Source organism: Hemicordylus capensis, chromosome 1 (assembly GCF_027244095.1).
Source record: "Hemicordylus capensis ecotype Gifberg chromosome 1, rHemCap1.1.pri, whole genome shotgun sequence".
In the NCBI taxonomy this organism is placed as follows: domain Eukaryota; kingdom Metazoa; phylum Chordata; class Lepidosauria; order Squamata; family Cordylidae; genus Hemicordylus; species Hemicordylus capensis.
In genome coordinates, this window is record NC_069657.1 from 351,974,591 (window position 1) to 351,988,384 (window position 13,794).

The following is a 13,794-nucleotide window of genomic DNA, read 5'->3' on the forward strand; positions in this document are numbered from 1 at the left end:
ACGGACACCCAGCCCCCCTCTGCGTCAGCAAGAGGAGCTGGGGATCTTGTAGGCAGTCGGTTCCGAAGCCTGCAGAGGCATTTCCCAGAGGATCAGACCCCCCCTCCCGCCCACCTCTATTGATCACTGTCCCCGTCCAGTCCTCCTGGCTTGTCGTCTGCCGTCCCTCCATGCGCTGAGGAGAGCGCGCTTGGCTCCCAGCAAAGTTGCTGCTTCCATCCTCGCAGCTGCTTCAGGCGCGGAGGAGCCCTCCCGCACGCAGGCTCCCAGCCAGGCAGCAGCCAAGCCGAGGGAAGAAGCCCTGCCTCGCCCCCGCCCCCCAAGCAGCGGGAGCAGTAGCCCCAGTAGCCCGCGGAGGATCGGCTTGGGGCCACGCGCCCGGAGGGGGGACCACCATGCAGCTGTGCCGGGGCCGCGCCTTGGGCATCTCGGTGGCGGTGGCGCACGGCGTTTTCTCGGGCTCGCTCAACATCCTGCTGAAGTTTCTCATCAGCCGCTACCACTTCGCCTTCCTGACGCTGCTGCAGTGCCTGACCAGCTCCACGGCGGCGCTGAGCCTGGAGGTGCTGCGGCGCCGGGGCACCCTCGACATCCCACCCTTCGGGTTCAGCTTGGCGCGCCTCTTCGCCGGCGTCACGGTGCTCTCCACGCTGCAGTCCAGCCTCACTCTCTGGTCCCTGCGCGGCCTCAGCCTGCCCATGTACGTGGTCTTCAAGCGCTGCCTGCCCCTCGTCACCCTCCTCATCGGCGTCCTGGTGCTCAAGAACGGCATCCCCTCCATCGGCGTGCTGGTGGCCGTCCTCATCACCACCTGCGGGGCGGCTCTGGCAGGTGAGAGCGAGCGCGGGAGTCTTGCCCACGGCTCCTCCTCAGCCCACCCGCTTCATTTCACCGGAGCCCTTCCGAGCCCACCCGTCGCGTCCCATTCCGCGCCCTCCCATCCGCTCAGTCCCCTCTCGACGATCACCGCCCCCCACCGCGCGCAATATTGCCCCTTTCCGCCAGCCCAGCTGCCCTTCATCTCCACACAGCCTCCTCCAGGTCCCTCGTCTGTCCAGCACACCCTCAGCTCTCTTCCCCCTCACCTCCATTCGCTCTCTCTCTCCTTACCAGCATCCCTCACTCACAGCTTCCCACCTCAACAAACTTCCAGCTCACCCCCAACATTTGCCATCGCCCAGCGTGCCCCTTTCCCTTTCAGCTCTGTCGGGCCTTCATTTCTTTTCCCCCGGGCGGCGACTCTTATTATCCATCTCCTTCTCCACCCCTTTCGTGTCGCTGTCCATCTTTTCAGGAGTCTCTCTTTTAATCCTAATGTTCCTTCTCACCCTACATGAAGTCATCTTCCAGTCCTCCTAATCCTTAGACCTCTTCAGTCTCTTCTTCCCATTCCTGCACATGCTTTGTTCCACTTTTAACGTCTCTACCAATTCCATCTGCATCTCATCTCTTCCTTCTCACGATTCTCCAGAAAACTAGAGATGGAAGATTCTGAGCAATCTCTTCCCTGCCTCAGACATCCTTCAGCCCAATCTCCCTTCATCCTCATGTGTCACCAATCTCCTTGTTATGAACATTATTCGCACCAACTCACCAAAGTTATTTAGCTCCACTCTCTACCATGAGCTCCTCTTCCTTTCTTCTCCTGTCCTTATCACTTTAATCCTTCATATCCTGCTCTCAGCCCTTCACCCCCACTCATTACTGCTGCTTGCCTAAGGGCCATACATGTGTTTTTAAAGATGTATACATGTGGCAGGGAACCCTGACCAATCACTGACTCCCTAGCAAATATACATGTCCTTTACGTCAGTGCACATCTTTCTCAGTGTTAGTTTGGTATGTAGACTGTGTGTAAATTCAAGATAGTGTGTGAAGCTGCTTCAGTCCGACTTCTAACCCTGACTTAGTCTCCCTTAAAAAAAATCCTACCTCAATTCACCCTCCTGTATTTGGAATGAAGCAGACTTGAAGGACTCTTATGCTTGCTGATGTTCTTTTTCTTTGATTGATACCACCAAATTGAACATTTGCCCTGTACAGAAAGCAAATGCTTATGCAGGAGGGGGAGAAAAGAAGTGTGTGTTTATGTACACCAGTAGCGTTACATCTGTGATCACACAAAATAATTTTTTCATACATGGCCATGTGCATGGTTTTTCCTTCATGAAGATTATCTTTGTGTAGAAGCAACGTAATGTCTGAAGTGGCCCAGCTGGTTATTCCCCATCCTCCTCCTTCCGACAGCCCCGTGTTATTTGCAGCTGCCTGACTTGTCTGTCACATATCAGCTGTTGTCAAGGATGAGGAAAAAGTCCAAGAAAATCCACATTATAGATCTACCAGGGAGTGTTGCTGCCTCTATAATCTATAATTAAGGTCTATTATCAGTGTCCTAATAGACAGAGGGAAATCTATTTTGGAATAGTTGTACTGGCAGAGCATATGTATGCATGTTTGTATGTACAGGAGTGAGAACTAATTTTGGATGCTGATCTCCCGTTCATTTGTTGAAGTAGATACTAGTTAGACCGGGTTTAATCTGACTGGGTTAAAAGATCATGATTAAACATCTAAATAACTGAGTAGATAAAATTAATTGATGCTTCTAGTGCCCTTTTACTTGGTGTTTATTGAAAAAGAGGCTCATCTCTCCCCCCACCTTGGAAAACCAGGCCTTGGAACACCTTAGCCACCGGGCTACATATGCATTTGTATAATTTGGATGACCAAGGCTGTGTTAAAATGTTCTTTTTATGAAGCAATGGGAACAATTTCCTCCCTTCTGCTGTTGCGCTAGTCTTGATCCAGCATTGCTAACTTGATAATTGCACAAACCTAAGAGATGGATAGGGAATATGGGTGGTCCAATGTACTGTAGCAACTGTGGCAAAGCACAAAATGTTCCCATGGTCCATGATGCTCTGGGGGCCAGTCCCCTTTCAAAACCAACTCTTGCAAGCTTTGAAAGTGCACAGGGGGCAGGGAGGAGGGAAAGTTGCCTCCTCTTCTCTCCAGCCTCCTCTTCTCTCCTGGTGATTCTTGCAAAGCTTGCAAGGGTCAGATTGGTCCCCAAAAGCTTTTCCAATGGTGACAAGGGGGGGGGATCTTGCTGCTGCCCTGCTGCCATTCCCATAAGCTGCTTCCTGAAGTGGCTGCCTCACCTTGCCTCATGAAAGGGATGGCCCTCACTGTTGGGGTGTTCCCAGATGGTGGTTTATTCTGTCGAGAACTCTGATTGTTATGGGGTTTGACGTCTATATGACATTGTGTGCAACTGGTGTGTGATTTGTGCGATCCCTGTAAGACACCAATTTATTTTCATTGCTCATATATTCTGATTTGAAAACCCTAGCAGACAAAACTGTAGTGCGACAAAAGTGTAGATGGACCATAGCACAACTTGTCTGGGTCTGAGGAGTAGTGTGTGTGTGTGTAGGTGGTGATGAGAGTTAGATCCCAAGGGCACCTCTTGCTTCTGCAGCTGAGTGCACCCTTGTCATCTTTGCAGTATTTTTTTAACCAAGGCAAGTCTTATCTCTATACCTACCTACCTACCTACCTACCTACCTACCTACCTACCTACCTACCTACCTTTAAATTGCATTGTTTGTCTTGGGGCATAACCCCCCACCCCCATTTAAGATCTCTTCATAGTTTTTCAGAGGAGTAAAAAGAGTTTCATGATGAATAACTGTGATTTCAGTTAAGCCCATAGACTTTATTCTCATATTGTTTATTCTAGTCCAAAAGGGCTACCCATGGTCCCAATCCAGATCCCCCAGGAGACACTTTTTGAGAAAATAAATATGGAGTGTTCCAAATTGGAATGTCTATTTTGATGTCTCTTTAGCCCTGAAGATGTATATAACCACAAACATCCCCACTGTGTATGTTTCTAAAAAGAATAAACAGAATAATCTGATTGTGCAAGGTCAGCTAAACATGTAAATGTGCAATTTAGAACAGCTGTGACAAATTCACTGCTCCAATCTAATGTGAGTTCCAGAAGACATAAAATCCCAGTTTATTTCTGATGGGAAGTCAGTGCAATAACTTATTTGCATTTCTCCTTAATCATGGATCAACTTGTCACTGTTAATAACCAATACCCAATTTTGTTAAGTGGTCAACAGTACTCAGCTTAAAGGGAGGAATTTAATTTGGACATGTATTGAAATCCATTATGGAGGGATTATGTTCTTCCAATAGTCAGAAACTCTCTCTTGACTTGGAAGTTCACATGGATACATGGGTATCCTCAGGAATTTTCCAGTCAAAGCATGCACATATAAATGTAAAAGTAAAAGCATCTGCTGCTCCACATTAATCAGACCATAATGCAGGAGTTGCCTGCTATGCCCTCCCTGTGGATGACCATGCAAGAGTAAGCCCAGAAGTTGATATTGAGCTAGAATCTATCTAGGGCACATTTCTGTGTGGCAAAGTATGTCTGAAGCCAGACCCTCTCTGTTGAGTTTACTCCCTGTGTTGGATTTCAGTATGGATTCAAATTAAGCTGAACATCACACCCATATGCACACTTATTCCTTGAAGGCAAGTCCAGCATACTTTCCAAATGTGGTTATTTGTATGCTTCTGGAAGCTCTCAAGCAGAACATCATGGTAATGACAACTCCTGTTGTATTGTCCAAAACACCTGGTAGAAGTTCTGTTCAGAGTTCCGTTTGTTATCATGGATAGTAGCCATTGATAAGCCTATGCTTTGTGAATCTGGCTAAATAAGAAGATGAAACAATACATAACATCCATGTAAATTATTTCCTCTCTTTTCAAAATTGACAGGTGCAGGTGATCTGACTGGTGATCCCGTTGGGTACGTGACTGGAGTGCTGGCTGTTTTGGTGCATGCAGCGTATTTAGTGCTCATTCAAAAGACGAGTGCAGACAGTGACTATGGGCCCTTGACAGCCCAGTATGCCATTGCTGTTTCAGCCACACCTTTTCTCATTATCTTCTCCTTTGCCAGTATGGATGCCATCAACATCTGGTCCTTCCCAGGATGGAAAGATCCTGTCATGACATGCATCTTCATTACATGTGTCTTGATTGGCTGTGCAATGAATTTTACCACCCTTCACTGCACCTACATCAACTCAGCTGTAACCACCAGTTTTGTTGGGGTGGTGAAGAGCATTGCAACCATCACAGTTGGCATGGTCGCATTCAGTGACGTAGAGCCCACAAAACTGTTTATAGCAGGTGTTGTGGTAAATACTGTGGGTTCCGTCATTTATTGTATAGCCAAGTACATTGAAACAAGAAAACAGAGTAAGTATGAAGACCTGGAGAATGAGACTAGGGAAGAGGAAAAGAAAGAATTTGAAGGAGGCCAGCCACCATTTGTAATGGACGAGATGCCCAAGGAGACAGAGCCTGGAGATACATATGTAGAGGAATCAGCAAATGGAAGCAGCCAGCAAAGCATAGAGAAAGACAGCATTATGGAAGAAGCAAATGCGTCCATTATCCCTGAAGGCATGAGCTCTGAAGGAGTTACCAAAAGTTCATTAAAGGATGCCTATCTTGGAGTATGGAGGTTGGTTAGGGGTGCTAATTATATGAAGAAAGATTACCTAGTAGAGAATGAGGAATTACCAAGCCCCTGAAGAATAATTTTGTAGCAAATAGTGATCAAGGATTAGGGATCAAGGAATACATTTTATTCCTTGTGGAGGGAATACAGGTGGATGGATGAGTGTTTTCATACCTTCAAAGATAAATCTTAAATGTTTATTAGGGGGATTTTGCTTCATTCTGAAGGGACAAGAGCACAATGTTCATGCTTAGATTCAGTGAAATTCCATTGTGTCTGTGAACTTACCCCTGATTTTAATTTGTGTGAGATTTGGATCTGGTCTGGAACACCAAAATAGGCACCCAAAACATAATAAACAGCTTTGTTTTGTATCCAGTTATAGAAGTCAACTGGATCAGCCTAATAATATTTTCTTCAGTAAGTACCCCTTGAAGTGCTAATGGAATTGCTCAAAGTAGTTAAAAGCATGATACTCTTAAACAGAAGTTAAACAGATCTGTTCCTAATATAACTCAGAAGGAAGTACCAGTACTCCCTGGATTCTCTTTGGCTTGGAAGTTAAACAAATGGAATGTGTACAAAGCAGAAGTGGGGCCTTTCATTCCTCCTACTTACCATTTTCCAGATGTTATTGGTGCACTACAAGTCCCACCCACATGTGGGCAGCCCTTATAGTGGAAGAACAGAAGTCATGCTGATAATCCATCCTGCACCATCCCACTTTCTATCTGCCACCTGTCTTTGTTGACAAGGTGAGAGAGGTGTGGGAGGGTGATCCAACTGTTTATACTCTAGTTTGCCTCAGAAGTTTCTCAGCTAGTTTATTTTTATTCAGTCTTTTAGCAGACACATATTTATCAGTATATTCAATAATATTCTGTTTAACTTTTAAAATATATTTCAAATGCAGACTTGCCATATCAAAAACATTATGATTTGGGTCAGGGGTAGTACTGTGACAGAACACCTGTGGAAAGCTGAGAATTCAGATGTGGTGGTATTCATTTGAATAACCCACCAGCAAGTTGCAAATCAAGCCAGTCTTCTTACTCATTTTCGGTGATTGAATTTTGAAACCAAATTCAGTTCTGCTTGTTTACTGTGCTGGCACTATTCAAGAGCCGTTCAGGATGCAGGAAATGTTGAATAGAGTCCAACTTGCCAAAACATCTCCTATGTTAAAAATCAGCATTTTATGGTGTAGATGTGATATGTAGCATAATATATGGAAAGAAAAGGAGGGTTTCTGCTCTGAGATCTCATGGGTCTCAGCCACGGCCTCTTTCAGAATGTCGAAAGTAGCAAAACGTACCTAAAATTTGCTGCCGCCAATCCTAACAGACCTTGAAATTTGCTGTAGCCAATATCTGGGAGCTCAAAGAGCATGTATTACTGGAACACACCTCTAAGTGAGGAAAGTTCCAAAAACCATTTATAAATCGGACACAAAGCTAACCCACAGACATTACACAACATCCCTTTCACCTCTTCCTCACACAATACACTAGATGGAGAATGCTCAAGAAGAGCATCCCATGAAAGGCTGATTTGTTCCTCACCATATTACTGCTGCCAACATCAGAGCAATGAAGTTGAAGCCTATCAGAAAAGTCATTGCGAGCGCCTTGGAAGCTTTATAGATAGGGCTGTTACCCCTAATCTTCTTCGGAAGAGAGTGTGTGTGCTCACACACCAGCCAAACTTACCCCAAAGTCCCTGTGAGATCCTTGGAAACACTCCACACACAAATTGGGCTTTATCTTGAGGATTCTAGCTTATTTCGAGTTATTTCCGAGTTTTTAGAATGCTGGTTTTAAGCTACTCTTTCTGAAAATGCCGGAGCAAATAGGGAGAGGCACTGACGTAGAATCATTAGCATGAAAAGAGGGATACTCTCTTTAGGAATGCAGATATAGCTCTTTAGAAATCTCTCTCTCCCCCTGCCCTATTGACTAGAAGGAAAACACGGAGCATGCCATGTGAACGTGCACCAAAACAAAGCCTGAGAGCAGAGGGGAGGGGCTGCTTCCCTCAATGCCGCAAGTGTACTTCGAAGCGGCTTTGTTTAACATTTACCCCACAGTATGAAGCCATGTGTGAATAACTCCCAGGTGAATACCCCTGCTCAGCTCTACTAAGCCAAACATACCAGGCGTTCCCGGTTTCCACATTAGTAACAAGAAATTACAAGTCAGCCTCCCACTCAAACTTGCTGCAGCATCACTGAGTGTTGGTGTTTGTAAGCGCTAAAACTGGCAGATGCCACTCTTCAACACCCCTCACCCCCCATACTATGGCTTCATAAAGGATACTGCTGGCATCTACGGGAATTCTCTTTTCCATTCAGAGGCACAGAAGCCCTTTTAGATGTTTGTATCTGGCAACCCCAGCAGGGTCTAGTAATGGTGGTAGTAAGGACTGAGTGGTGCTGAGGGGGATTTGAGCAGGAAGCACTGAGCATCCAAAGTGAATCTGGAAAAGTTCAAAGAGATCTCATTCCACTCTGAGGAATGAGAGCTAATTATAAATCGTGACAAAACCTGCCCCACGTAAAGCATTAAACAGACTCTTTTCAGTCAACAAATGATCATAATTTGCTAAAACATTTACTGGAGAAAATAAAAGAAGATCTGATGGGAACAAAGTAAGGCTTCAGTAAGATTCAGGGCTGTGGAGTCAGGGCTGGCTTCAAGTTCGAGGGGAGCCCTCCTACCTGAATGGGGGCCCCTTCCCTCTTATTGAGGAAGTGGACACTGGTTTATTTGGTTTTCGATGGGCCAGCAGCTGCACTGACAGTGGCTGCCACCTGCCATGTTCCTCTGCCCTCAGCCTCCCATAGCATTGTGGCATACTGTTGCTGGCACACCAAGGATGACAGAAAACCATGTCTCCTGCTACTACAGGGGAAGGGGCCCACTCACTCAACAACTTCTGTTGCTGGCTGAGCCCCATCTTCCTCAGGGGGCCAGGGGAGGCATCAGTGTGGGGCCACCAAGAGCTCTGGGCTCTTGACAGATACCCAAGGTTGCCTTATGTTGACACTGGCTTTGAGTTTTTGTCAGTGTTTTTCATACATGAGACCCAGAGAGTCTTTGAGCCTCTTGAAAATTTGTATGTGATTGTGTGACTGTTCTTAGTGTGGAATAGAAAGCAGAAGGCAAACATTTGTCATCCAAATGTACTTTGTGGCCAATATTATTATTATTGATTAAAAAATATTTTAATCTTGTGATCTTGTGGTAGCAAGCATGAATAGTCCCCTTTGCTATGTAGGGTTCCTCCTGGTTTGCATTTGAATGAGAGACTACATGTGAGAACTGTAAGATATGTGGAATGGGGCCACTCTGAGAAGAGCACCTGCATGCTTGCATGCAGAAGGTTCCAGGTTCCTTCCCTGGCATCTCCAAGATAGGGCTGAGAGAGACTCCAGCCTGCCATCTTGGAGAAATCGCTGCCAATCTGTGCAGACAATACTGAGCCAGATGGACTAATGGTCTGACTTGGTATATGACAGGTTCCTCAAAAGTTCTCAAAACAATTTTGCATTGCAACCAACCAAAACCATTTCATGCCTTGTGTGTGCAAAATCATGCAAAGTTTACCTTGTATTATGGTTTGGGATCTAGTCTCCAAACATGACCTCTCTTTTTCCTGAGAACAATCTTATCAAGACAAAGACTAAGTAAACACCCCACCCCTTGCTGCAGCATCACCCCTCCCCATTTATTTCAGTGAGGCTTGGGCAGCATTCTTATTCAAGCCTGTGCTTGGTGGATTTGCATCCTATAGTTACTAAATGGTTGCCAAAGTGAAAACATAAAAAAACATTGTGCCACGCTGTGTAAAACTGTACTGAAATAAAAAAAGCATTTAATTCTGATCTGAATGATCCTGCTGATTCCCTTAACATTTCATAGTTCAGCAGGTCACAGTTCAGTGGTGGGCATATGTTTTGCATGCATGAGGTTCCAGTTTCAAACCTTGGTATTTCCATTTAGGATCTCAGCTATCAGGGCTATCCTTGGAGAGCTGCTAGCCATAGAGTAGATCAGTGGCTTTCAACATCTGTCCCAGCCACAGAATGGTGTGCTCTTAGAATGACAGTGAAACCCAGTAGGTCTGGCTAAGTACACTGCATAAATGGAGTATATTCCCAGAATCTTCTTCAACATGAACTCCATGGCAAATATCTCTGCAGACAAGTCAATGTAGGACATAAGAACAGCCCTGCTGGACCAGGCCCAAGGCCCATCTAGTCCAGCATTCTGTTTCACACAGTGGCCCACCAAATGCTGCTGGAAGCCTACAGGCAGAAGTAGAGGGCATGCCATCTCTCCTGCTGTTACTCCCCTGCAACTGGTATTCAGAGGCATCCTGCCTCTGAGGCTGGAGGTGGCCTTTAGCCCTCCAACTAGTAGCCGTTGATAGACCTCTCCTCCATGAAGTTATCAATTCCAAACCCCTCTTAAAGCCACCCAGGTTGTTGGTTTTCACCACATCTTGTGGCAGATAATTCCACAAGTTGATTGTGTGCTGTGTGAAAAAGTACTTCTGTTTGTTGCTCCTAAAATTTCCTGGCAATCAATTTCATGGGATGACCCCTGGTTCTAGAGTTATGTGAGAGGGAGAAAAATTTCTCTCGATCCACTTTCTCCATACCATGCATGATTTTATAGACCTCTATCATGTCTCCCCGCAGTCATCTTTTTTCTAAACTTAATAGCCCCAGGTGGTGTAGCCTTGCCTCATAAGGAATTTGCTCTAGGCCCCCGATCATCTTGGTTGCCCTCTTCTGCACCTTTTGCAGTTCTACAATGTCATTCTTTAGATGTGGTGACCAGAATTGTACGCATTACTCCAGGTGTGGCCGCACCATAGTTTTGTACAAGGGCATTATAATACTAGCAGGTTTATTTTCAATCCCCTTCCTAATGATCCCTAGCATGGAATTGGCCTTTTTCACAGTTGCTGCACATTGAGTCGAAACACTCAACAAGCTGTCCACCATGACCCCAAGACTCCTCTCCTGGTCAGTCACCGATAGCTCAGATCCCATCAACATATACTTGGTTGGGGTTTTCCGTCCCAATGTGCAATGCATCACTTTACACTTGCCAACACTGAACTGCATTTGCCATTTTGTCACCCACTCCCCCAGTTTGGAGAGATCCTTTTGGAGCTCCTCACAATCTGTTTTGGATTTCACTACCCGGAAGAGTTTGGTATCATCTGCAAATTTGGCCACTTAGCTGCTTACCCCTACTTCTAAATCATTTATGATTAAATTAAAAAGCACTGGTCCCAGTACAGATCCCTGGGGGACTCCACTTCCCTCCACTGTGAAAACTCTCAATTTATACCTACCCTCTGTTTCCTGTCCTTCAACCTGTTAGCAATCCACACATGTACTTGTTCCTTTATTCCATGACTGCTAAGTTTTTTCAAGAGTCTTTGATGAGGAACTTTGTCAAAAGCTTTTTGGAAGTCCAGGTATACTATGTCAACTGGATCACCTTGATCCACACACCCATTGACACTCCCAAAGAACTCCAAAAGGTTGGTGAGGCAAGATTTACCTTTGCAGAAGCCATGCTGGTTCTCCCCCAGCAGGACCTGTTCTTCTATGCACTTAACAATTTTATCCTTGAGAATGCTTTCCATCAATTTGCCTGGAACGGATGTTAGGCTAACTGGCCTGTAATTTCCCAGATCGCCCCTGGATCTCTTTTTGAAAATCGGTGTTACATTGGCTGTTTTCCAGTTCTCCAGTACAGAGCCTAATTGTAGGGATAAGTTATATATATTTTTTTACAAGGAGGTCAGCAATTTCACATTTGAGTTCTTTAAGGATTCTTGGATGGATGCCATCTGGCCCTGGTGATTTGCTAGTTTTAAATTTTTACAGACAGTTTGGAACATCATTTCTTGTCACTTCTATATGACTCAGTTCTTTAGCCTCCATCTCCGAAAAGGAACAGGAACAGATATATGCTCAGTATCATCTGCCATGAAGACGGATGCAAATAACTCATTTACCTTTTCTGCAACTTCCATATCCTCCTTAATAATCCCTTTCACTCCCTCATTGTCTAACGGTCCAGTTGCCTCCCTGGCAGGTTTCTTGTTTATGTTCTACACTGTTCCTATGATGGATCCCTAGTCCGAAAGGCCTCAATCACAGTCTAAAAAGAACTTAAGGTAGACACCAGTAAGAGCCACTGGAAGGATGCTGTGTTGGTTATCATGAGTTATGCCTATTTAAATGTTATTTATTTATTTATTTATTTAATACAAAACACACATACACACACACACACACACACACAATGTTTAAGAATGTTTAATAGACTTATATGATTATTTGTGGGCCAGTATGCTTTAGTAAATTAAAAGCGTTTTAATTATTTTGTAACTTGTTTAGAAGAATGTACATCAATTATCTTGTACTGATGTAGTTCTAGCCACACAACTGGGTTATCTAGATGGCATAGCAGAGTGTAATGTGGAACACTAGCTCACCACCAACCCATTAAGGTGTCTTTTTACATGCTTCGTGGGGAAGTTCTGGTTTGCTGCTTTTCAAAGTGCTAGTACAAACACATGGAAATACTAACAGTATGGGACATTTAAAATGTGCCAGCAAAACATCTGTATAGTGAAAAAAAAAAGATCTGGTTATGCTGTATCTCTGTTCATAGCTTAACTTGGGTGTCTAAGAATTCCCTTCATTAAAAATGGGGATTTGGTAAATGCAGCCCAGTTTTTCCAATGAAGGAGATCATTGTAAAGTAAAATAATAAAACTATTGCCTCGTGCTGAGGCATTTTAATTGCATAAATATAAGACTTCAATTAATCTGGAGAATGAGACATGGTAATAAAATGCATTGCTTTACAGAAGCCTTATAATGTTTTTTTATTATTATTACTGAGGTGAAAGCTGAAAATGTAGTTGTATTTGTGTAGTGTCTTTGTGGGTTTGTGTATGTATGGATTTGTGTGCCTTTGTTTGTGCATATGTACAGTTTGTGCATATGTACGTATTTGTGCATATGTACGTATTTGGGGCATTATACACCAGTACTTGGATTCAAAGATCTGTGTGCCAAAGGAGGTTTACATTCACAGCCAATATGTATACAGAAGCCTATTTCTATCTGTGCCATGATGTTCACTGAGGCCCTCTTCAACTGGCTGGATGTACTGTATCATTTGATTTGTTCTAGTTGCTGTGTGCAACTAGATGCCCACAACTGGAGCAGGTTGCGGGGGCAGGGGCACATATGCAAATATTTGCCATAATCAGTTGTGCAGTGATTAGGGGAATCCGGGGGTGGGGGACGGGGAGAGAGCAGGCCATTCCAGAAGCGGAGTAATTTCAAGCTATGTTTACAGGGCCAAAACTGGGCCTAGACCAGCTTGGCAAGGAACTGCTGTCCTAAAACTAATTTCATACCATATGCATGCAGTAATAATGTGGTAAAAATAAGGCAAGATGACAGGTTGTGGCTGGGAATAGATGTAGGAGTACATCCTATATGGGGATGGGGCTGCAGTTTAGTGGCAGAGCATGTGCTTTCCATGAATAAGCTCAGTTTCAATCTCTGGCATCAGGGCTGAGCAAAATTCCTTTCCGAAGCCCTGGAAAACCGCTGCCAGTCAGAGTGGGCCAGGGCTGCTCAACTTCAGCCCTCGGGCAGACGCCGGCTTACAATTCCCATAATCCCTGGCTATTGGCCACTGTGGCTGGGGTTTCTGGGAGTTGTAGTTCAAAAACTCGGGAGCCTAAGCTGAGCAGGCCTGGAGTAGACAATACTGAGCTAGACGGACAAATGGTCTGACTAACTGCAGCTTCCTGTGTGCCTGTGTCTTCCATTGCTTGATCACTATCTTCTTGTGCATTTGCTGTGTGATTACTGAATGCTCTCTGCATGAAACTGGCCTCAGTGCTGGCAGATCTCACCCATGTGAATATACATGCCTTTGTCTGTACTCTAGGCAATGGTTTCCTGGAACAATTTTGCCCAGTGCTGTTTGGCAGTCAAAGTGTCAATCAGCTACCATTGAGATATTCATTTCTATTAATAACTGTGGCTGACATCCTGGCTAATTTACTTGAAGGAAGTCCTACTGAAATGAAGCAGTTCTTTAGAGTAGCTCCTGAGTAGCACAGTACTATTGAGTAACTTAGTCCAGATACCAGCATGTGACAATGCTAAGTATCGTTTTTCAATC

General features: G+C 44.8%; 1 protein-coding gene across 1 annotated transcript; it reads left to right on the forward strand.

Annotated features, from left to right (window-relative positions):
• Nucleotides 1-163: 163 nt before the first annotated feature.
• SLC35D3 (solute carrier family 35 member D3) lies at nt 164-12,823 on the forward strand. The gene is made up of 2 exons (XM_053288806.1): nt 164-831; nt 4,807-12,823. The coding sequence occupies exons 1-2, from the start codon at nt 396-398 to the stop codon at nt 5,628-5,630; spliced, it is 1,260 nt and encodes a 419-aa protein (XP_053144781.1). The 5' UTR covers nt 164-395; the 3' UTR covers nt 5,631-12,823.
• Nucleotides 12,824-13,794: the final 971 nt, after the last annotated feature.